Source organism: Crocuta crocuta, unplaced genomic scaffold (genome assembly GCF_008692635.1).
Source record: "Crocuta crocuta isolate KB4526 unplaced genomic scaffold, BGI_CrCroc_1.0 scaffold333, whole genome shotgun sequence".
NCBI classification, from domain to species: Eukaryota; Metazoa; Chordata; class Mammalia; order Carnivora; family Hyaenidae; genus Crocuta; species Crocuta crocuta.
In genome coordinates, this window is record NW_027532856.1 from 2,631,341 (window position 1) to 2,656,174 (window position 24,834).

Here is a 24,834-nt window from a genome sequence, read left to right on the forward strand (position 1 = left end):
AGATAGATGATATGCCACTTGTACAATTTAGTACTTTACAATAATAGCAAAGGGCCAAATGAAATAGTTTAATATTGAGTTTTATAAATATTGATATAAAATAATCTTATGTAAAATGACAGAATTTGGGGAAAAGCATAAGAAAATAAAAATCAGATAAATTGCTTTAAAAAGGAAGACCAAGATAAAAATATAAACTTATTATAAAAAAGCACTAAACTAACTACCTGATTATGCCTTGTCAAAACATATTCCTCTTAATCAGTATTTACCATGAGATTTTCAAAGGCTAGTTTCTGGGAATAGTAAGTTTCATGCAGCTTTTATTTTTCTTTTAATACACTGAAGCTTGTTTATTACAGAGTGGAATTAGGTATAAGATGGGTTGTTTTGGACCTTGTCCAAGAGTTTAGTTACTGAAAGCACTTTATTATAAGGTGGTTTCACCAATAAGGTGATCCACTGGCTCAGATCCCATGGATATTATAACAAGGCTCCATTGTAGAGTACAGGAAGCTAGGCAGCTAATGTTCTATCAAATGAAACCTTAAGAAACAAACTTCTTTTCTTGAGGGGGTGGGTAGACATGAAAATCATTTAAGCCTAGAGAATCATAAGCCCAAGTCATCTGTCTAAATTTCCATTTCCTGAAGTGATGTTCTTTATTGTACATTTAATAGCTGCACATATACTTCATGTTATGGTTTTAGCTTCTTTAAGACATTCATTGTCTGATGTGGTATTAAATTATTTTTTATTATGAAAATGTCCAGTATTAATACTACCCTTCTCCTTATAAAAGACTGACTTCATTGGTCTACAAAATAGACAAGAAACTACCAAGAGTTTATAAAGGCTAAAGTAAAATCTGGTGCAACTCCTTGATAAATCTGAGGCATGAGTAAGAATATTGTGTAGTAGTCAAATAAAAAAAATGCCATCACTTAGACATTAAATAATTGCAATGACCAGTCTTTCGAGTGATTTTACAACAGGCACTTTGATTTCATAAAGTTTTATAAGCAATCTTGAAGAATTAAATTTTTGAATGTGTTTTACTTTGGAAAAATAACACGACAAAGTTGCTGCAGAAAAATATGAAAAGCCTTTAAAAAATTAACGAATATGAAGATCAAAAGAATAAAAACAAGGGGTGCCTGGGTGGCTCAGCTGGTTAAGCACCGACTTCGGCTCAGGTCATGATCTCGTGGTTTGTGGATTTGAGCCCCACGCAAGGCTCTGTGCTGACAGCTCACAGCCTGGAGCCAGCTTTGGATTCTGTGTCTCTGGCTCTCTCTGCCCCTTTCCTGCCCCACTCTTTCTCTCTCAAAAATTAACATTAAAAATTTTTTTTAATGAAAAAGAATAAAAACAAAGCCTTATGAGAACTTAGATACACCAGCAAATTAAAAACCATGTAATAACTGCATAGTAGCAATTATTAATGAACTGTCATTAATTTTTAATGCAATTATAAAAAGTTTTAAATGATTTAATTAAATTTCAAAAGTAAAGTCATGAAACATTTCAAAAGTAAAGGTACACTGTACCTTTCTCCATCAATAAAGGCTTTTCCAACTGGTAGTTTTCCTGATTCATGGCCAGTATGCTATACATACTTTCAGCCCTTAAGTAAAATCAGTATAATTATTTCATATACCCATTGAATGGGTAAGGCAAATTACCTGATAAACAATTTCTTTTTTTTTAATGTTTCTTTTTTTTTTTGAGAGAGAGAGAGAGAGAGAGGGAGAGAGAGAGAGCACTACAGAGTGTGAGCATGGGAGGGGCAGAGAGAGGGAGACACAGAATCCAAAGCAGGCTCCAGGCTCTGAGCTGTCAGCACAGAGCCCAGCGTGGGACCTGAACTCATGAACCATGAGATAATGACCTGAGCCAAAGTTGAAAGCTTAACCAACAAAGCCACCCAGGTGCCCCCGATAAACAATTTCTAACTCATGTATCTCCGAAGTCTTAAAAATTAACTAGCCAAGTACTTTTTCCTTCCTAGTATATAACTATTCTTTATTGTCCATTTATCTTCCTATGTATCTATCTGTCATCTATCATGATAAAAGGGAAACCTTCATATAAATCAAGGGTGCACTTCAGATATATGATTGATTTACTAGCTAATATCTGAGGGTTTGCCATGTGCCAGATATGCTTTCACATTTTATTTAACTAAAACATCCATTTTAAAAGTACATTATTACTAATTAAAATGTTCTACCTCCTAACCTATTATAAAGACTGGTACTTTAATTCTTGCAATATATTATCCTGGTCAAAGTTGGCGAGACTATATACCAATTTCAGTAGTGATACCATTGCACAAAATTTTTGAAATACTTTCTAGAATTACTTAATGCTAGTGGCACTCTACATACAGTCTCAGTTAATGGACACTTTTAGCCTCAGGGAGAATTAGATTTTGGAGAGAATAAATCTGAGATTAAGTTGGATAATACACCAAGGTATGACTAAAAAATATTGTGCTTAATTTTTCTCATGTAACTTACCAATTCTTCTAAAGGCAATGTTAAGGTCGAAAAATGTTTTCATTATAGCATTGTTAAAAATAAATATCAGGGCACCTGGGTGACTCAGTTGGTTAAACCTCTTAACTTTGGCTTAGGTCATGAGCTTATGGTTTGTGAGTTCAAGCCCTGCAATGGGCTCTGTGCTGACTGTGCAGAGCCTGCTTGGGATTCTCTCTCTCCCTCTCTTTGCCCCTCCTCTGCTCACTTGCTCTCTCAAAAATATCTTGCTTCCCAAGTTACTATGCACATATTCATACAATTTTTACTTAAAGATAGATGAGTATTATTTCACATTTTCTATAAAATGGTTTACTTTATTAAGAAAAAAATTTTAATGTCTATTTATTTTTGAGAGAGAGCAAGTAGGGAAGGGACAGAGAGAGGGAGACAGAATCCCAAGCAGGCTCCATGCCATCAGCACAGAGCCTGATGTGGGGCTTGAACCCACCAACCATTAGATCATGACCTGAGCCGATATCAAGAGTCAGACGCTTAACTGACTGAGCCACCTTGCAAGTGCCCATTTATTTTTAAATTTTTATTAAAAAAAATTAACATTTGTTCATTTTTGAAAGACAGAGACAGAGTATGAGCGGGGGAGGGGCAGAAAGAGAGGGAGACACAGAATCTGAAACAGGCTCCAGGCTCTGAGCTAGCTGTCAGCACAGAGCCGGACGTGGGGCTGGAACCTACAAACTGTGAGATCATGACCTGAGCTGAAGTTGGATGCTTAACCTACTAAGCCACCCACGTGCCTACGGTTTACCTTATTCTAAGCATTCTGGAACAAAAGCAAACGAAGATTGACTCAGAATAAAATAACAACATATAGTCCTTTAAATTATGGATTTTTGAAGCCTAAGGGATTTACATGGTTTTATATACTAAATCCCACATTTCACAGATGAAAGTAATTTCCCGAAAGGCATGTGATTGCCAATGAGACTAGTAAATTAGTGGCAGAGCCAGGAACAGAGCACAAATCTCTTTCTTCCACCTGGTATTCTATTTCTATTACCCTACTACCCTTATCTGTGGATTAGGAACTACATCAGAGAGGATAAATGGTTTCACTCTTGCAACATAATCTATTTTAGTGCTTGTAACTTATTTCTCACTGATCAACTAAGAAAAATGTACAATACTAGCGATCAAATAGTATTCATCTATACTAATCTATACACCTATACATCTATAGTATTCATCTATAGATGAATATTTTAACTGGTAAGTTATCAATTTAAATTTCTTTGAACTATGCTTGCAGTTGTATTATCCAATGCTGTAGAAACAAGCTGTATTCAATCTAAACACCTTCAAAATAAAAGTAAACATACAGACGTATAATAATTCACTTATCCAAATGAATTTATAAAATACTGGATTCCTGGGAATTCTGACTTGAACAACTTGTAGAATTTCAATTCAAATCACTCACATTGAATAAGAGATGTTTCTTAGAAAAAGATGAGTGAATGTATTTTTGGAATGATGACAGAGAAATGCATCTTTTATAACCATTTTTGATCAGAAGTATAACTTCATTTCACAAATCTGTGAAATTCACAAATTCACAAATAAACAGAATCAAATTTACAGAAAAATTTAGTGACCTATATAAGAGAACATTTTTCAGCTGCAGTTACGTGTTTGGGTTTACTTATAAAATTTATATATGGAGTTTTCTATGTTAACAGTTTCATAATTACAACCTTCATGCTAGAACATGTCACTTTTTTCTACAATGATGAAGCCAAATAATTAGAATTGAAAATTTGGAGTCATTCATTTGGCATTTTGTAACTACATAATTTGCTAATATTCAGTGCTTGATTGTGGTTTATCAAATGAAAAAAATGTAAAGCAACATCAATTAAAAATACATGCAGTTTTCTTCCTTAATTCTTAATTCCTTCTAAGTAGGCAGTTTAATACAGGAATAAACTTTCAAGAAAACTTTGATTTCTAAAATAATATACTGATTTGAGGTAAATATATAAGGGAAACATGACTGAAATATGACTGGATTAGACTATTGATTTCTATGTATTAGTATAAAAACAGATAGTACCTTAGGAAACTACATATCTTTTACATTGGTTAATTTTTAAATTGTATTCATCTAAGGAAAACTTGTTGGAGGAAAATATTTTGTATGAATCACTTTATCAAAACTCAAAAATAATAAAACATTCTGAACATAAAATAGAAACTCTAACAACAATGAATTAAAGTGAAAAATACAAAAAATAAAAAAAACCCATACAACTTATCCAATGTAGAAATTGTCATTTATAAGAGAGTTTAATATAAGCATGACAATACATTTTTAGAGTGTGACAGTTAAGTATTATTACCTAACACCAGGGAACACACCTTTATTTTTTGGAAGGAGACTGTTTAATGTTCTTTATATCTGTTTCACGAGTTTTTCCCAGGTCTAATTTATTTATATGGGTTGTTCTTACATTACTGTATTGTCATTAACTTTGCCTTCTTTAATATGCATGAATCTATTCAACTTTGTGCAATCCTCAGCTTTCATTTCTTGGACTGAATCCACTCCTTTCTCAGTTCTAATTTCAAAAAGATCTTCAGCTAAAATGCAATCTGAATTATTAGCCCATCTATTATCTCTATCACTTTCAACTTGTTCATTATTTTCTTCATTTGTGTCTTCAGGATCATAAAGCTCAGGTGTAAAATAGATAGATTCATCCTCTGCTTCTATGTCAGAAGCTCTATTTGAAATGGAAAGTTTAGCTTCTTCACTAACTACAGACAATTCAATGTCTGGATCGAGGGCTTCTTCATAGGACAGCTGTTCAGAATAATTTTCATCAGGCTTTACTGATGAAATAACAATTTCTGATTGAGGGCATGATCCAACTGATGTGTTTACTGTTAGAGATGAGGACTCACATTTATCAGTGAGTGGTAAAACTGTTTTACATCCCTTTTCTGTTTCAACAGGGGAAGCTCTAGAGGCATAGTCCTCTGATGACCTGAATTTAGGTGCTGCAGTCAGAATTTCATCAATAATATAATGTCCCAAAGAATTAAAGCTAGACCAATCAACTCTCTTTGTCTGTTTGTTGAAGGTTGGGCTTGCCGATCTGGAAATCACAATTGTTTCTGCTTTCATTGTCTGGGCAGACTCTTCCAATAATACAGGATCATCTATAAATACAAAAATTTAAGAGTATTAATTTTCCGTTCCTAACTAATATAATAATTGTTAAAGTAATTTTTATTAAAAATAATGAAGTAACTGTAATTGAGAGCCAACAACCAATAGTAGCAGGACTTGATCTTAGAACATAAAGAACAAAATGGGAACTCTGAAAGGAATCCTAGGTCCCCAGTGATTCTGAGCCCAAGTTATAATGCTGTCTGGTAAACTATCAAATTCCACACCAGGGACTTTAGGAGTGAATGAGAAAAGGAGGGGTAAAAAGGAATAGGAAGAGGGCTGAGTAATGGAGGAAATGTACTAAAAAAATTTGCCTTGAAAATCTACTAACCAGTGATTAGGAAAAACTGACTTAGATTAATTCCCTAAAGGAAACTGGCAACCACAAGGACTAAATTATTTGTTTTAAAGTTATAAAACTGGTTAGTAATCAGACCCAACTAGAACTCAGGTTTCCTGATTACCAGTCTACTGGCTTTGCATTCACTATGATATTTATTTAAAAAAAAAAAAGAAAAACAAAAACACCATTTACTATGAAGTAAATATTTAATACTTAATATATTAAGTTATCATATATTAGTTAAAAAAATTAAAATGGTATCCAATGATACAGACCACAGTTTGGCAAAGCTTTTCTATAACCAGCCAGGCAGTAAATATTTTAGGCCTTGTGGGTCATATTGTATCTGTTGCAACTACAGGCATATCTCCTTTTACTGCACTTTGCAGATACTGCGTGTTTTACAAATTCAAAGTTTGTGGCAACCTTGCCTATAAGCAACATTTTTCCAACAGCATTTGCTTATTTCATGTCTATGTGCCACATTTTAGTAATTCTTGCAATATTTAGAGCTTTTTCATTATATTTGTTATGCTCATCTCTGCCAAGTGATCTTATATGTTACTATTGTAATTGTTTTGGGGCACTATAAACCATGCCATATAGATGGTGAACTTAATAGACAAATGTGTGTATTCTGGCTGCTCCCCTGACCAACTGTTCGCCCAGCTCTTTCCCTTTCTTCAGGCCTCCCTATTCTGAGACACTACAATATTGATATTAGGCCATTTAATAATCCTACGATGACCTCTAAGTGCCAAGAGTTACATGTCTCTCACTTTAAGTCAACAGCTAGAAATGATACGCTTAGTGAGGAAGACATGTTGAAAGCCAAGATAAATCAAGTTGTAATTCTGACTTTCAACTCTTATTATTTAAGAAAGACATTTTTGTAAGGCAATAGCTGCCACAGATAGTGATTCCTTTGATGGATCTGGGAATAATAAATTGAAAACTTTCTGGAAAGGATTCACCATTCTAGATGCCATTAAGAACATTCATGATTTGAGTGAAAGGCCTTTGGGGAGTAGACTTGGGAAGACCCTGCCTCAGATCAGGTCTTTCTGAGCAGAAGTGGCAGTACCGAGAGCCAACTGGTCAAAAGAATAAACTTTACAGGGGCTTAGTCTGACACATGCTCCACAGTTGGACTTGCTGCCAGGGAACATAATGTCAAAGTCTTAAGAAAACTGCTCAGGGGCGCCTGGATGGCTCAGTGGGTTAAGCTTCCAACTTTGGCTCAGGTCATGATCTCGCGGTCCGTGAGTTCGAGCCCCACACCGGGCTCTGTGCTGACAGGTCAGAGCCTGGAGCCTGCTTCAGATTCTGTGTCTCCCTCTCTCTCTGCCCCTCCCTGCTCATGCTCGCTCTCTCTCTCTCTCTCTCTCTCTCTCAAAAATAAATAAACGTTAAAAAAAAAACTGCTCAAAAAGGGAAGTAGGGTTAATGTGGTGAAAACAGGGGATGGATGCTGATTCACGAAACAGCTTATCACAACTCTGTAGAATGTTTACAGATGTTAATTCACACAGATTCATCTGAAAACTACATTAAGACAAAGATATTTGAGGGCTTCTGTGCATCTTGCTGCAAGTCAAGGACATTGGAAGACTGTACACACTCTTTAAGAAGCTGGGGCAGATCCTAATGCCACTACCTCAGAGAAATCCATGTCACTGTTTTTAGGTGTTGAAAATGGACAGATAGATGTATTAAAGTTGTTGCTTCGACATGGAGCAAATGTTAATAGATCCCATTCTATGTGCGGATGCAACACTTTGCATTAGGCTACTTTTCAGAAAGATGCTGAGATCATAAAATTGCTTCTTTAAAAAGGCACAAACAAGGAATGCTAGGATGGCTTTGGAATCACGCCTTTATTTGTGGCTCCTCAGTATGGCAAGCTAGAAACCTTAAGCATACTTGTTTCACCAGGTGCAAATAACTGTCAAAACATTGGACGAAGCTACTCCCTTGTTCACTGGTGCTCAGGAAGGCCACACAGAATGTGTAGAGCTTTTGCTGTTCAGTGGGGCAGATCCTGATCTTTACTGTAATGAGGGCTACTGGCAGTTGGCTATTCATGTAGCTGCACAAATGGTCTATACAAATATCTTGGACTTTTTAATACCACTTACCAACTGGGTTTGTGACAAGGGCCAAACAAAGTGAGCCCCATTTACTGTGCAGTGTTCGGAGGGCATGAAGAGTGCCTAGAAATGTTACTCCAGCATAGCTACAGTCCAGATGCCCAGATGTGCCTCATCTTTGGATTCGGTTCTCCCATGTGTATTGCTTTCCAAAAGGACTATGAATTTTTTTGGAATTGTGAATATTCTTTTGAAATACGGAGCCCAGCTAAATGAACTTCATTTGGCATACTGCTTGAAGTATGAGAAACTTTCAGTATTTCACTACTTTTTGAAGGAAGGTTGTCCACTGGCACCGTGGAACCATATTTCTGAATTTATAAATCATGCAATTAAAGCACAGACAAAATATAAGGAATGGCTACCATCTCTCCTGCTTGCTGTATTTGACCCACTGAATTTACTCTGCAGTTCATGGATTGACTCAGTTAGTGATGACATCCTTATCTTCACTTTGGAGTTTACTAACTGGAGGGGGCTTCCTTCAGCTATTGAAAAGATACTCTCTACTCATGCCTCAAACTCCTTTTGGACTCTGTAAGCAGCATATTGCCTCTGTTCCGTCCTTCACCCACTTTTGTTGTTTGGAAATTCGGTCCGGTCTCAAATCAGAACACTTATGATCTGACACTTTTACCTGTCAGTTGCCACTTCCCAGATTTGCTCTATGCAAAGGTTCTGAGGATGAATGAAGTTCCAGAACTGGCAGTTATTCAAGATGGAGAAATCAGCGAAGCTACTTAATGTAGCTTGTGTCTTACTCTAAAAACTACCAAAACAAAGAGCCATGCAGTACAAATTCTTCATGATTTTATAGTCATAAACTAAGATATTGCTTGTGTGGTTGGTTAGGTTTGTGTTGGCGGGGGGGAGGACAATGGTTTAATGCAAAAGTTTATAGTTGGGCTTCCTGGTTTAAAAAAAAAATACTGTAAACCTCACTTAATGTTACTTTTTAGTAGATTCATCGCCAGCACATTTTATGTTGTAAATTCATTTACCTAACCATATTCTAAATTATTTTGTTAATGAACTATGATGCTGCTTCTAGTGCTGCTGCTTCTAGTGCAGAAAATGGCATATTTCCACTTACAAGTCTGTTTATCTAAGGCTAGGAGCTTAGAATGGGATGCATAAAACTTTCCTGGAAATGTACACACAATGGGGTTGAATCTATTATTATCATCACTATTATTAATTTTATTTGAGGTTGACTCTTATGTGTCTAAGTAAGTCCATTCTCATCTCTTAATTCAGTTTTATAAAGAATTGCTATTCACTGGCTTTTCACAGATAAACTCAGGGGAGAATCTTTTTTTAAAGAATACAGAAAATGAATAATTTTATTGTTGTTGTCGGTCCTTACTTTCCCCTCAGTTCCTTAATACTCTTTGGCTAAAAGAAACTTCCATTTCTGCAAAGGCAAGAACACATCTAAACTCAAAGATAGGCTAAGTTGAAAAAAATTAGGTCAGTATTGAAATAAACAAGCATTTTACCACATTTAGAATACTAATTAGGAAACTGAGAGGGGCATTTCTGTGGCGCTATCTTTAAAGAAAGAAAGCTATGTATTTCTGAGTCACATAGTATCAAATAAAACATTCAAGTTCCATTCAGCCTCCGGATCCGAGGGCAGCTTTGATCCTATGAAGCAATGATCGCCAATTTTATTAATATTATAGTGTTTTTCCTTTTTATTCTAGATTAGTTATCAAATACACCTTGATCCTATGAAATTTAGACCTCAGAATCTTAGGGTAATGAGCTACTACCTCACTGGTAGTGCTCAATATGAATCTATAGTCAGAGAAGACTAAACATTGGATCAGGTGAGCTATTATGGTAAGATGTTGTCAGGACCAACCTTGAAAGAAAGTTTATGAAGTCATTACTGTAATGAGAGACAACTAGAAATTGGGTCCAGAGGAGGGCAAGTCTTCTGTCCAATTGGGATTCTGTGGCTTGAAATAGATGGGAGTGTGTTAGCCAGGTCCATCTCTGATAGGCCTTTGCTATATGCTAAATAGCAGTGATGAAGTCAGACCAAATGATGGAAACATTGTTAAGGTCCAGAGGGAGAACTGAACTCAGCAGTTTATAGCTATAGTTGTTTCCTGTGGGTGGAGATAAGAGTTTGAATGTGGGTATATAGGCAGAAGTAAGAGTAGATATGGAAAACCAGGTGGAAATTCTGGTACTTATATTAAGTATAATTATATTAAGATACAATTATATTAATTATAATTATATTAGTAATAATAAATTCCAAGAATGTATGTACTATGTAATAATTTTTAAGTGTTGTCCTAATCTTTATTTTTCCAAACCCTAAGTCTCTGGTTTTTAACATAATTGGTTATTATTGGGGCCAAATGCACATAGGATGTTTACATTTGAGGGTGACTCTTCTCATGTGTTTTTATTCATGTTCAAACGTGTAATAAAAATTAAACTATCAAAGAAAAAGATTTATGGGAAGAAACTAAAATACCAGCATTAACAGGAGTTTGGAGGGAGTTGATTCCAGTCCTCATGGATGACCTTAAGGGATTCAAGACTTTAGTGGAGGTGTGGTGGAAATAGCAAGAGAACTAGAATTAGACCTGAAGCCTGAAAATGTGATTAAATTGCTGCCACCTCATAAGAAAACTTAATGGAAGAGGAACTGCTTCCTATGCTTTAGCAAAGAAAGTAGTTTCTTGAGATGAAATCTACTCAATGCTATGAAAGTTGTTGAAATGACTACAAAGAATTTAGGATATTACATAAACTTAATGATGTAGCAGCAAAGCTTGAGAGGACTGACTCCAATTTTGAAAGTTCTAATTTGGATAAAATACTATCAAACAACATTGTATGCTATAGAGAAATCATTTGTGAAAGAAAAGTCAATTGATGTGGCAAGCTTCATCGTGGTCTTATTTTAAAAATTGCTGCATCCACCCCAGCCTTCAGCAACCACCACCCTGATCAGTTAGCAGCCATAGACATTGAAGCATGACCCTCCACCAGTAAGAAGATGATGACTTGTTCAAAGCTCAGTTGATGGTTAGCGTTTTTTAGCAATAAAGTTTTTAAAATTAAGGTATATACATTATTTTTAAGACATAATGTTATTACACACTTAAGTAACTATAGTATTAGTATAATGTAAATGTAATTTTTATATGTACTACAAAACCAAATTTGAATTGTTTTATTGTGATACTCGCTTTATTGTGGTGGTCTGGAACCAAGCCCACAATACCTCCAAGGTATGTAAGTACTCAATTATGCTGGTCTAGTGCAAAATATACTATGACTAAACTGCTGTTGTGTACCATACATAACTGAATAGATGTGACGATGTACCATGAAATTTGATATACGAAAAAGATGGCCAAATTGGTCCATAAGTCACAGTTTGGCAATCCCTGACAGAGACTATTATATTCTATTTTAAAACTTTATTTTTTATTATTTAGAATAAATGACTATCACTTCCCTAAACTAATAAATACATGTAAGAGAAGTTATCTATAAATTAGACCAATTTTTAATACAGCCTTCAGGAAAACATCTGCCATTTGTACAGTATTTTACCATGCTGTGATATTTATCATCTTATCAAATCTTGCAACCCAAGCTGAGGGATATGTATGCAGAGATTCCTTTTTTCTTTCTTTCCTTGAAAGTTTATTTATTTATTTAGAGAGAGGGAGACAGAGGGCAGGAGGGACAGAAAGAGGGGGAGAGAATCCCAAGCAGCCTCAGCTGACAGTGTAGAGCCAGACATGGGGCTTGATCCTGTTATCCTGGGATCATGACCTGAGCTGAAATCAAGAGTTGGATGCTTACCTAGCTGAGCCACCCTGGTGTCCCAGAGATTCCTTTTTCTATTAAGTCTCAAAAAAAGTTACGTGAAGTTAGGTAGTGACAAAGTTTTGAATGGAAAACCAGAAAAATATGCTCAGGTCTCTTGACAAAAGTTTATTCCCATTCGAATACACCATACTATTTCATTATTTTATGATAATGCCTTCTATTACAAGCTAACATATTTAAGGAAATTAATCTATAGCAAAATAAATACCATTTCACTAGATATAATGAAAGACTTCTCTATCAAATGTAAATAGGCAAAAATTTTCAAACCTTGTTCCTTTTGGGAGACGATGTCTATTGGTAGAGATGGACTTGTAGTTATTTTAGGACAATATAGTTCCTGGGCACACATTTTTGCTTCACCTTCCCAAGGATTTTCTGTTGGTAGATGATTTGCTGCTTCTAATAAGTAAGTTAAGGGATTGTCCTTCAAACAGGACACTTCAAGTGTAGACTCACTGTCCTGTATAAACTTTCTGTCTTCTTTGGATACATCAATGACTTTCTGATGCTTTTTGGAAAATTCAGCCAAGGACTCCATTGCACTTTCAAAGGTTGAATGGTACTGAATCTGCTGCCGTATCCATTTAGAAAGCCCTGAGGAAAGAAGTAAACCCAGGGAAGAAACTTGGGTTATTTAGTTTCCCAAGACACTATGTAGTAAGAAAAAACATAATTTTTCTAATGAAGTAATCTACATGAACTTCGGATATATTGAATAAGTCTCTACACTAAAAACTGTAGAAAGTTTATGAAAGAAATTGAAAAAGACATAAAAAATGGAAAAACATTCCATGCACATGGACTGAGTTCATAATTGTTCTTCTGAAAAATATGTTAACAAATATTTAACAATATCGTTAAAATGTCTATACTACCCAAAGCAACCTATACATTCAATGCCATCCCTATCAAAATAACACCAGCATTCTTCACAGAGCTAGAATAAACAATTCTAGAATTGTACGGATCCAGAAGAGACCCTAAACAGCAAAGTCATGTTGAAAAAGAAAACCACATCTGGAGGCATCATAATTTTGGATTAAAAAGTTGTAATCAAGACAGTATGGTACTGGCACAAAAACAGACATATAGATCAATGGCACAGAACAGAGAACCCAGAAATGGAGCCACAAATGTATGACCAACTAATCTTTGACAAAACAGGAAAGAATATCCAATCAAAAAAAGACAGCAAATGGTGGTGGGAAAACTGGGCAGTGACATGCAGGAGAATGAACCTGGACCACTTTCTTACACCATACCCAAAACTAAACTCAAAATGGGGGCGCCTGGGTGGCTCAGTTGGTTGATCGTCTGACTTGGGATCAGGTTATGATCTCACAGTCTGAGTTTGAGCCCCACATCAGGCTCTGTGCTGACAGCTCAGAGCCTGGGGCCTGTTTTGGATTCTGTGTGTGTGTGTCTCTCTCTGTTCCTTCTTCACTTGTGCTCTTTCTCTCTTTGTCTCAAAAATAAATAACCGTTAAAAGAATTTAAAAATAAACTAAACATGAATGAAAGACCTAAATGTAAGACAAGAAACCATTAAAATCCTAGAGGAGAAAACAGGCAATGACTTCTTTGACTTCAGCTGCAGCAACTTCTTACTAGACATGTCTCTGGAGGCAAGGGAAACAAAAGCAAACATGAACTACTGGGGCCTCATCAAAATAAAAGCTTCTGCACAGCAAAGGAAACAATCAACAAAACTAAAAGGCAACCAATGGAATGAGAGACGATATTTGCAATTAACATATTGGGTAAAGGGTTAGTATCCAAAGTCTATAAAAAACTTATCAAACTCAACACCAAAAACAAGTAATCCAGTGAAGAAATGAGCAAAAGACATGAACAGACACTTCTCCAAAGAAGACATCCAGATGACTAACAGACACATGGAAAGATACTTAATATCACACATCATGAGGGAAACACTAATCAAAACCATGATGAGATATCATCTCATACCTGTCAGAATGAGTAAAATTAAAAACTCAGGAAACAACAGATGTTGGTGAGGATTTGGAGAAAGGGGAATACTTTTTGCAGTGATGGTGGGAATGCAAACTGGTGCAACCACTCTAGAAAACAGCATAGAGGTTCCTCAAAAAATTAAAAATAGAGCTACCCTATGACCCAGCAATTGCATTACTAGGTATTTATCCAAAGGATACAAAAAGGCACCCCAATGCTTATAGTAGCGCTATCAACAAGAGCCAAATTATGGAAAGAGCCCAAATGTCCACTGACTGATGATGAATGGATAAAGAAGATGTAGTATATTATACAATGGTGATCAAAAAGAACAAAATCTTGCTATTTGCAACAATGTGGATGGAATTAGAATGTATTATGCTAAGTCAGTCAGAGAAAGACAAATACCTTATGATTTCACCCATATGTGGAATTTAAGAGACAAAAGCATGAACACAGGGGAAGGGAAGGAAAAAAAAAGATAAAAAGAAACAGGGAGGCAAACCAAAGGAGTTTTTTTTTTTTTTTAACTTTATGTATTTATTTTGAGAGACTGAGAGAAAGCGACAAGAACGAGCAGGGGAAGGGCAGAGAGAGGAGAGAGAACCCCTAGCAGACTCCACACTGTTAATACAGAGCCTGATGTGGGGTTTGAACCCATGAACCATGAAATCATAACCTGAGCTGAAATTGAGAGTTGGATGCTTAACTGACCGAGCCACCCATGGATCCCTAAGAGACTGAAATACAAAGAACTAAGGTTGCTGGACAGGAGGTGAGTGGGGAGCTGTGCTAAATGGGTTAAGGGTACTAAGGAGGGCTCTGTTGGGATGAGCACTGGGTGTTATATGTAAGTGATGAATCACTAAATTCTAAAACTATTATTACACTATATGTTAACTAATTGGGATTTAAGCAGGAAAAAAAATTTCCTGCCTAAAAATCTTCACATGTACACTATGCTTATCATTACTCATGTATCAGTATCATTTTTCTTGTCAACTGGAAGGGAAGAGGGAATGAGAGTCGAGTGGAATGGGAGAAATGTATTATTTGTCAGTTTAGAGTGACTGGGTAAATAAGGCAAATTTAATTTCATCATAATTCCATACAAATATTGCCTATTACTTCAATTTTAGAGATACTAGAAGTTGTAAACAACACGATCTTCCACTCCAACTTTCTAACTTTGACTCCCTTCACAAAAAATAAATTCAAGAGCCCAGTTTCATAGGTTTTTTGTTCTTCTTCTCCCCCAATTCCAAATATGTCTTAAACTATCCTGGAAACAAAAGGAATAACAATGTTATCATGGAAAGATCATATCCTATTTGAATATTTATGATATATTTTTTAGTAAATGAATAATTAAGTTGTAAGGGACATGATTTGACCTATGACATGTGAAAACTGTAAAACCTTGAACCGTATTAAAAGTATAGGTGTTTTGTAGTGTGACTCATTTCAGAATAAAATTCAAAATCAGATATTCACTTTTAGAAAATAAACATTCTCTGCTGGTGTTACTAACAGTATCACCATCTTCTGGAGTGATTTAAAAAGTCATTGTGGTTTAAGTTAAAAGGAGAATAAGGCAGGGCTTCAAGCAACTTGAACTCCTGTACAATCATTTCAAATACATTCCTTTAGTTTTTTATTAATGGAGTTTTTCTATATTTAATGCAAAATGAATTGAGTTCTGTAGTTAATGTAAATTAATTTTAAATAAAAATTAGCCATCAAAAGGAATTTGTATGCTGTTGTACTATTCAGACTTTTATGAGTCTCAGAGAAAATAAATAAAAACCATACAGAAATAAAGAAAAAATTCTTAATTTAAAAAATCTCTCGCCAGTGCCTAGCTGGCTCAGTAGGTGGAACATGCGATTCTTATCTTGGTGTTATAAGTTTGAGCCTCGCATTGGGTATGGAGACTACTTAAAAAATAAAATCTTCCGTGCACCTGGGTGGCTCAGTTGATTAAGCATCAGACTTTGGCTCAGGTTATGGTCTCACAGTTCTTGAGTTCTTGAGCCGTACATTGGCTCTCTCTCTCTCAAATCAAATCAAATGAAATCAAGTCTTTAGGGGAACATGGGTGGCTCAATCGGTTAAGTGTCTGACTCTTGATTTTGGCTCATGTCATGATCTCATAGTCATGAGATCAAACTCTGCATTGGGCTCTGTGCTGAGCATGGAACTGGCTTGAAATTCTCTGTCTCACCCTCTGCCCCTCTTCTCTGTTTGCATGCTCTAAAATAAAATTAAAAAACTTTTTTTTAATATAATTTATTTTCAAGTTAGCTTGGAATAAATACTACCTATCAGCAAAGACAAAAAATGAAATCTTGCCATTTGCAACAACATGGATAGAACTGGAGGGTTATTATGCTAAGTGAAAAAAGTCAGTCAGAGAAAGACAGATATCATATGTTCTCACTCCTATATGGAATTTGAGAAACTTAACAGAAGACCATGGGGGAAGGGAAGGAAACAAAATAGTTACAAACTGAGAGGGAGTCAAACCATAAAAAAATTTTTTTAATAAATCTTTTAAAATTCAACAAGTCTGAAATATAAGGTAAGAAGTTCTAAATGTTCAAATAAAAACTTTTCAGATTTTGCATTTTTTAACTGAAGTTAATAAAACATTTGATAAGAAGGACATTTAATTTTTTTAATTTTTAACTTTTTAAAGACTTTATTTTTAAATCATCTCTACATCCAATGTGGAGCTTGAACGTAAAACCCCAAGATCAACCCTGAGCCAGCCAGGTGCCCCTAGAAGAACATTTTAAATACGGATTTCCCTTAAAGTTCTTTATTTTGTTTGGTTGGGAAAAATAATTACACTGATTAAACACAAAACTTTTCTAAAACTGAAAATTTTTAGTATTATACTTGCCTCTTTCACATGTGGAACTTACTGTAATCAAAGTAAGCCTTTTCAGTGTAAAATGTCAGTTTGCTTTTGAAAACTCAAAGAATCTGAGCTCCACCTGCTGACTAAACATAAGCACTTAACATTTTGCTTTTAGTTATGTCTGGCCCTAAGTGCAAAGCGTTGCTTTACATGGAAAGGGCAGAAAAGACTAATAAAGCAGCACTTGCTGCTTTAATCCAGGTGCATACATTTTAATGCCAAACCAAATATTGGACTCTGAAATAGAAAAAGTAGAGTCCTTACCCATAGGTAGCTTATCTGAAACAAATTTAAAATTTTCCATCTCTTTTTATCATTGTGGTATGAACTTTTTAGCTTTGAAGATAATAAAGATGCAAGTATTTCCAACAGATCTTTAATAAGAGATGGATTCCTGGTAATGACTCTAAAGGGACTGTGTGACTGCTGGATAAAAACTATAGGCACATATTTGTTAATCTGAGTGGGGAAAGAATGACCATCTACTTAATCCTGAGGCCTACAGTGAAGCTTTTTTTCTTTTAGAAAATACTAGCTCTAACATGAACTCTGTAACAGCTGAAGCATTTCTAAGCAAACAAAAAACAACCAACAAACTTCAATATAATCAAGAATTAAAGAATAAAGAATCCTAAGCAGCCACAGAAGATGTGCTTATATGTAAAGACTTATTTTTTGGAAAACTCATTTCTGTGAACACCCTTTTCTCTGACAATGATAAATAAATACTCTGTTACTGAATTAAATCCTACATTCTATGAAATTGAAGGATCCTGATTAATACTATGTTACTTAGTAACTAGATTCTCCTCTATATTATTTTTTTTGTAAACACATAAGCATTAATAGGCTAGATTTCTTGTCAATGTGAATTTTTCCATATTTGATCTATTAAAAATATGCCCCCCAATTTTTAAAATAATTTATTTAATTATTTTTAGAGAGAGAGAGAGAGAAGTGAGCACATGTGAATAGGGAAGGGGCAGAGAGACAGAGGGAGAGAAAGAATCCCAATCCCAGTGCAGAGCCCAATGCAGGGCTCAAATTTAAGAACCGCGAGATCATGACTAGAACTGAAATCGGATGCTTAACTGACGGAGCCACCCAGGTGCCCCTGTGCAAAATTTTTCTTTAAAACCAGCAGTTATTAGAGGCACCTGGGTGGCTCAGCTGGTTGAATGTCTGACTTCAGTTCAGGTCATAATCTCACAGGTTCACGAATTTGAGCCCCACGTCAGGCTCTGTGATAACAGCACGGAGCCTGGAGTGTGCTTCAGATTCTGTGTCTCCGTCTCTGCCCCTCCCTGGCATGTGTTCTTTCTCTCTCAAAAATAAATATTAAAAACAACAACAACAACAACAACCAGCAGTTATTAAATACCAATGACTGTTACTAATTCTTACTCTAAGCCCAGATGGGAATCTTACCAGATATATATCGAGTGGGGTCACTACTAAAGCGATCATCCACTAGAATAAGAGCTCCCCAATCATTTTTGTGTCGAATACACCTATTAAAAAATAGGGAGAAAAATCAAACAAAAGTAACTTTGAAAATAAAAGCCAGATTCCTTGTGAGACAGATATAAGATTAAGAAAAATCAGTGATATATCAGTGGTATATTCCTTTAACCAAGCCTTGTTATTATAATTAAGATTATAGAAACAACTCAATACCAAAGTAGGTATACTAAAATTCTACTTTTGCCAACTCTTGTTAACTTATATCAAAAAATGTTTATATGGATTCTATTTTGTAAGCCAAACATTTATAGGAAATATTTTCCAAAATCTTACTTAGCTACACAAATTTTTGTTACCTTCAATGTCATATTAGTTGTAGATTTTATGTAGATGACCTTTGTTCTACTTTAATGTGTTTTTATCATGAATGAATGTTTAATTTTGTAAAACAAACAAACAAACTTGGGAAGCACCAATTGATATGACCATTTAACTTTTCTTCTTTAAACTGTTAACATGACAGACTTTCATTACTAAGATATCCACATGTTGTTATGGTGTAATATTCTTTTTATAGATTGTTGATTTGGGTTGCTAAAATATTTTTTAATTTTAAAAATTTAAAAAAATTTTAAATGTATAATTCAGTGATTTTTAGTACGTTTACAAAGTCGTGAAACCTACACCACTCTCTACCACACAACATTTTTATCTCACCAAAAAGAAACCCAGTGTCAATCAGTCACTCTCATTTATCCAATTATTCCCCCTATTCCCTGGGAACCACTAACATACTTTCTGTCTCTATAATTTGCCTATTTTGGAAAGTTCATATGACTGGAATCATGCAACATACAGCGTGATTCTTTCAATTAGCATGTTTTCTCAAGACTGCTTGTATCACATGTATCAGTACTTTATTCCTTTTTATAGCTGAATAATATTCCATTGTATTTATCCATTCATAAGTTAATGTGCATTTGGGCTGTTTTCACCTTTTGACTATTATGAGTAATGCTGCTATGAACATTTGGGTCCAAGTTTTCATATGAATCCAACTAGGAGTGGAATATTCAATATAGGAATCCAATGTTAACTTTTTGAAGAACTGTCACACTTTTGTCTGAATCAACTGCACAATTTTACATTCTGACCAGTGTTGTGTGAAACTTACAACTTCTCCATATCATCAACACCTGTTATCATCCATCTTCTTCATTAAATGTTAAGTGTGAAGTGGCATTTCACTGTGGTTCCGATTTGCATTTCCCTAACAACTAGTGATGTTGAACATATTTTCATGTGCATAGTGGCCATTTGTGTATCTCTTTTGGAGAAATGTCTATTCAAAGTATTGGTCCATTTTTAAATTGCATTATTTGTCTTTTCACTGTTGAATTATAAGAGTTCTTTCTGGGGGCGCCTGGGTGGCTCAGTCGGTTAAGCATCTGACTTTGGCTCAAGTCATGATCTCATGGTTCGTGGGTTTGAGCCCCGCGTCAGGCTCTGTGCTGACAGCTCAGGGCCTAGAACCTGGGCTTCGGATTCTGTATCTTCCTCTCTCTCTGACCCTCCCCTGCTCACGCTGTCTCTATCTCTCTCTCAAAAATAAGTAAAACATTTTAAAAAAGAGTTATTTATATATTCTGGATACTACACGCTTTGCAAATTATTTTCTCACATGTGTGAGTTCTCTTCTACTTTTTAACATTGTTCTTTGAAGAACAAAAGTTTTAACAAAGTTAAACAAAAGTTTGATAAAACCCAATTTACCTAATTTTTAAGTTGTGTTGTTGATGTCAGATTTAAGAAACCATTGTCTACCAGGGTGCCTGGATGGCTCAGTCGGTTAAGCGTCCAACTTTGGCTCAGGTCATGATCTTGAGGTTCATGAGACTGAGGCCTGCATTGGGCTCTGTGCTCACAGTTCAGAGCCTGGCCTGTTTCAGATTCCGTGTCTCCCTCTCTCTCTGCCCCTCCCCGCTTACTTTCCCTCAAAAATAAACATTTTATTAAAAAAAAAAAAAAGGAAGAACGATTTCCATTTCCATTTTCTGGGGGCAACTGGGTGGCTTAGTAGGCTGTGTGTCTCACTCTAAGTTTGTGGGATCAAGCCCGGAGTTGGGCTCTGCCCTGACAGCACAGAGCCTGCTTAGGATCTCTCTCTCACTCTCTCTTTGCCACTCCCCTGCTCATGCTCTCTCCCTCAAAATATACAAACTTAAAAAAAAAGGAAGAAACCAGTGGACTTTAAGGACTTACACCTTGTTAGTTTTTGACCCATTTTGAGTTACCTTTTGTATACACTGTGAGGGTAGGGGACTAATTTTATTCTTTTAGATGGATATGCACCATCTGTTAAAGACTATTCTTTCCCCATTGGATTGTCTTGGCACTTTTTGGGAGGGGGTGTTGGTGGCTTAAACAACAGGAGTTTATTTCTCATAGTTCTTGAGGCTAGTAAGTGCAGACAGAAGTGCAAACTGATTTAGTTCTGTGGTGAAGACTCTCTTGGCTTGCAGATGTCAGCTGTCTCACTGTGTCCTCCTCATATGGGTGGGGATGGAAACAGGGAAAAGAAAAGGAGAGAAAGAATCAAGTCCTCTGATGTCTGTTCTTATAAGGGCACTAATCCCATCATGAGGGTCCCGCTTACATGACCTCATCTAAACCTAATTACATTCCAGAGGCCTCATCTCCAAACAGCATTACACAGGAGATAAGGGCTTCAACCTATGAATTTGAGGGAGGCAAAATTCAGTTCATGGGAGTAAGAAAGAAAGAAAATCATATATGATTTTTAGACATCATATATGATTTTCATATATCATCTATGAAAAGGTGCTAAGGTGCTAGGGAAAAAAAACAAAAAGGGAAAGAAGAATATTGGCAGAGGATGATAAATATTTAAAAAGGGGGATTTTTGAGCACGTCAGAAAACATCATTTGAACAAAGATTCTTTACAGGTAAGGGAATGAGCTGTGTGAATATCTAGAAGGGAAGTGTTCTGGCAGAGAGAAATGTAAGGGCAAAGAGGCTGCAGCAAGAGCTTACCTGACATAGTCAGGAAACAGCAAGGAGCACAGTATACCTTCTAGATTGTACCTTCTTCTCTCCCTTTAATTGTGGAGTCATATAGGATGATTTGGTAGTTATCTAGCAGTGTTCATCGGACGTGAGGAGCCTAGGGTCCTCCTACTCCACCACCATCTTCCTCTCACTCTGTCTTGGCACTTTTGTCAAAAATAAGCTCACTGTAAACATAGAGGATAATTTCTGGACCTTCAATTCTACCTCCTGTCCTACATGTCTATGTTATGCCAGTACAACACAAGCCTCAATTATTGTAGCATTGCAGTAAGTCTGAAGTTGAGAATTCTCAGCTCTCCAATTTTGTTCTTCTTTTTCAAGATTTTTGTGACTATTCTGGGTTTCTTTCAATTTCCATATATATTTTAGGATTAGCTCCTCAGTTTCTGCAAGAAAGCCAGCTGGGATTTTGGTTGGGATTGCACTGAATCTCTGCAGATCAATCTGTGGGAATGTTGCTATCTTAACAGTAAGTCTTCCAATCCATCGTCACAGAATTCTATTTAGAAATTTCTTTCAACAATGTTTTGTAGCCTTCAGTGTACAGGTCTTGCATTTCTTCTGTTAAAGTTACTCCTAACTATTTTATTTTCTTTGATGTTATTACAAATAAAAATATTAATTTTTATTGAAGTATACCATTGACAATGTTATATGAGCTTCAGGTTTACAACACAATGATTTGACAAATCTATACATTATATTATGCTTACAACAAATGTAGCTACCATTTGTCACAACACTATTACAATATGCAAATGGAATTAATTTCATTTTTGGATTATTCATTCCCACTGTATAAAGTGATTGATTTTCATATACTTTTTAATACTTTTGTAACTTACTGAACTTGTTTATTGGCTCTATTAGTTATATTTCATGGATATAAATCTCCACGTAGAATATCATGTCATTTGCAAATTTTAAAATAATTTTATTTCTTTTCCAGTCCAAATAATTTTTTTTTCTTGCCTAATTGCCCTGTGTAGAACCTCTAATACAATACTAAATACAAGTGGTGAGAGTGGACATCCTTATCTTGTTATCATACACAGGGGGAAAGTTTTAGTTTTTATTTTTAAATGAATATAATTTATTGTCAAATTGGCTTACATACAACACCCAGTGCTCATCCCAGCAAGTGCTCTCCTCAATGCCCATCACCCAATTTCCCCGTTCCTCCACCCCCATATCCACCCTCAGCTTGTTCTCTGTATTTAAGAGTCTCTTGTGGTTTGCCTCCTTCCCTCTCTGTTTGTAACTTCCCCCTCCCTTCCATTCCCCCATGGCCTTCTGTTAAGTTTCTCAAGATCCACATACAATATCTGTCCTTCTCTGATTGTCAGTCTTTTATCATTGTTAACTATAGGTTTGCCATAGATGTCCTTCTATTTCTGCTTTGAGGGTTTTAGCATGAAAATGTATTGAATCAATATTTCCTCATCTTGAGAAGATGTATTTTATTCTACTTAATATGGTATATTACCACATTGATTGATTTTAGTTGGACCAACAAAATTGGTTGGATTTTGTATCAGCCTTGCATTCCCAAGATAAATTCCACTTGGTCACTATGTATTATCCTTTTAGTAATTTGATGGATTCAGTTTTCTACTTTTCTGTTGAGGATTTTTACATCTATACCCATAAGAGAGATTGCTGTGCAGTTTTCTTTTCTTGTAATGTCTTTCATTGGTTTTGATAACAGACAATACTGGCCTCATAGACTAAGTTGATATATGTTTGCCCTTCTATTTTTCATAAAAGTTTATAAAGGACTGGTGTTAATTCTTTAAATATTTGCTAGAAGTCATCAGTGGAGCCATTTGATCCTGGGCTTTTCTTTGTAGTAAGTTTTCTGATTACTTTTTTATCTCTTTACTTTTACAGATCTATTCATATCTATTTATCATGTCCATTGCAGTAGCTTATGTTTTCCTATGAATTCATCCATCCTTAAGTTATGTAATTTGCTGTCATGCAATTGTTCAAGGCATTCTCCTATAATGCTTTATGTTTTTGTAAGCTTGGTAGTTACATCCCCTCTTTCATTCCTAACCTTATTAATTTAAGTCCTTTCTGTATTTTCTCTTGGTCAGTCTAGTTAAAGGTTGTTAGTTTTCTTGATCTTTTCAAAGAACCAACTTTTGTTATCCTTATTTTTTCTACTATATTTTCTATTCTCTATCTCCTTTATTCCATTCTAATATCTATTATCATTTTTGATCAGCTTGCCTTGGGCTTAGCTTGCCCTTCTTTTTCTAATTCCTTATGTTAGGAGGCTAAATTATTGATTTCGGATCTTTTATTCTTTTTTAAAAATAAAGGCACTTACAACTATACGTTTTTCTATGAGCAATGCTTTCATTGTATCCTCAAAATTTTGGTACCGTGTTTTCAGTTTCATTCGTCACAAGGTACTTTCTAGTTTTTCTTGTGATTTCTTCTTGGATCCATTGGTTAAGAATGTATTCTTTAATTTCTACTTATTTATGAATTTCCTATTTCTTCTCCTGTTATTGATTTCTAGTTTCAATCCACTGAGATCAGAGAAAGTATTTTCTAGGATTTTAACCATTTAAAATTTACTGACGACTTATTTTGTACCCTAACATATGGTCTATCCTGAAGAATATGCCACATGCACCCTGAGGAGGGTGGGGTATAACAGGTATATGTTAGGTTTGTAATTCTTGGTTTAAAGGGTTTAAGACTCACATTAAAATTTTTTTAGGGTTCCTGGGTGGCTCAGTCATTAAGTGTCTGACTTCGGCTCAGGTCATGATCTCATGGTTTGTGAGTTTAAGTCCCACATGGGGTGAGCTTGAGCCCCACTTCTCACTCTCTGCCTCTCTCCCCCCCTCTGCCTTTCTTGGGTTCTCTCTCTCTCTCTCAAACACAGAAACAAAAAAAGTTTATTTATTTTGAGAGTGTGAGAGTGTGAGGGGCAGGGAGATATTCCCAAACAGGCTTCACGCTGTCAGTGCAGAGCCGAACATGGGGAATGATGTCTTGAACCATGAGATTATGACCTGAGTGGAAATCAAGAGCCAGATGCTTAACCAACTGAGCCACCCAGGTGCCCCAAGACTCACATTCTTTCCTGATTTCTAATTGTTCTATTATTGAAAGTAGGGTAATGAGTATCCAACTATTTAACTGTTGAACTATTTCTGACAGATTTTGCTACATATGATTTAGAGCCTTTTCGTTTGCTACACATATGTGATCTATTTAATAACTGCATGTTATTCTTGAAGTGAAAAATTTATCATTATAGATT

At 35.6% G+C, this 24,834-nt stretch overlaps 1 protein-coding gene and 1 pseudogene across 1 annotated transcript in view; one reads left to right on the forward strand and one right to left on the reverse strand.

The window, feature by feature from the left end:
• Window positions 1–4,028: 4,028 nt before the first annotated feature.
• BRIP1 (BRCA1 interacting DNA helicase 1) overlaps window positions 4,029–24,834 on the reverse strand; it is a 171,696-nt gene continuing 150,890 nt past the window's right edge. The window contains 5 exon segments of the mRNA XM_077745525.1: window positions 4,029–4,929; window positions 4,931–5,022; window positions 5,025–5,723; window positions 12,367–12,693; window positions 18,425–18,507. Of these exon segments, the coding sequence (XP_077601651.1) occupies window positions 4,897–4,929; window positions 4,931–5,022; window positions 5,025–5,723; window positions 12,367–12,693; window positions 18,425–18,507 (1,234 nt within the window). The 3' untranslated portion in view covers window positions 4,029–4,896.
• On the forward strand, window positions 6,823–8,973 carry LOC144216232 (ankyrin repeat and SOCS box protein 3 pseudogene; annotated as a pseudogene).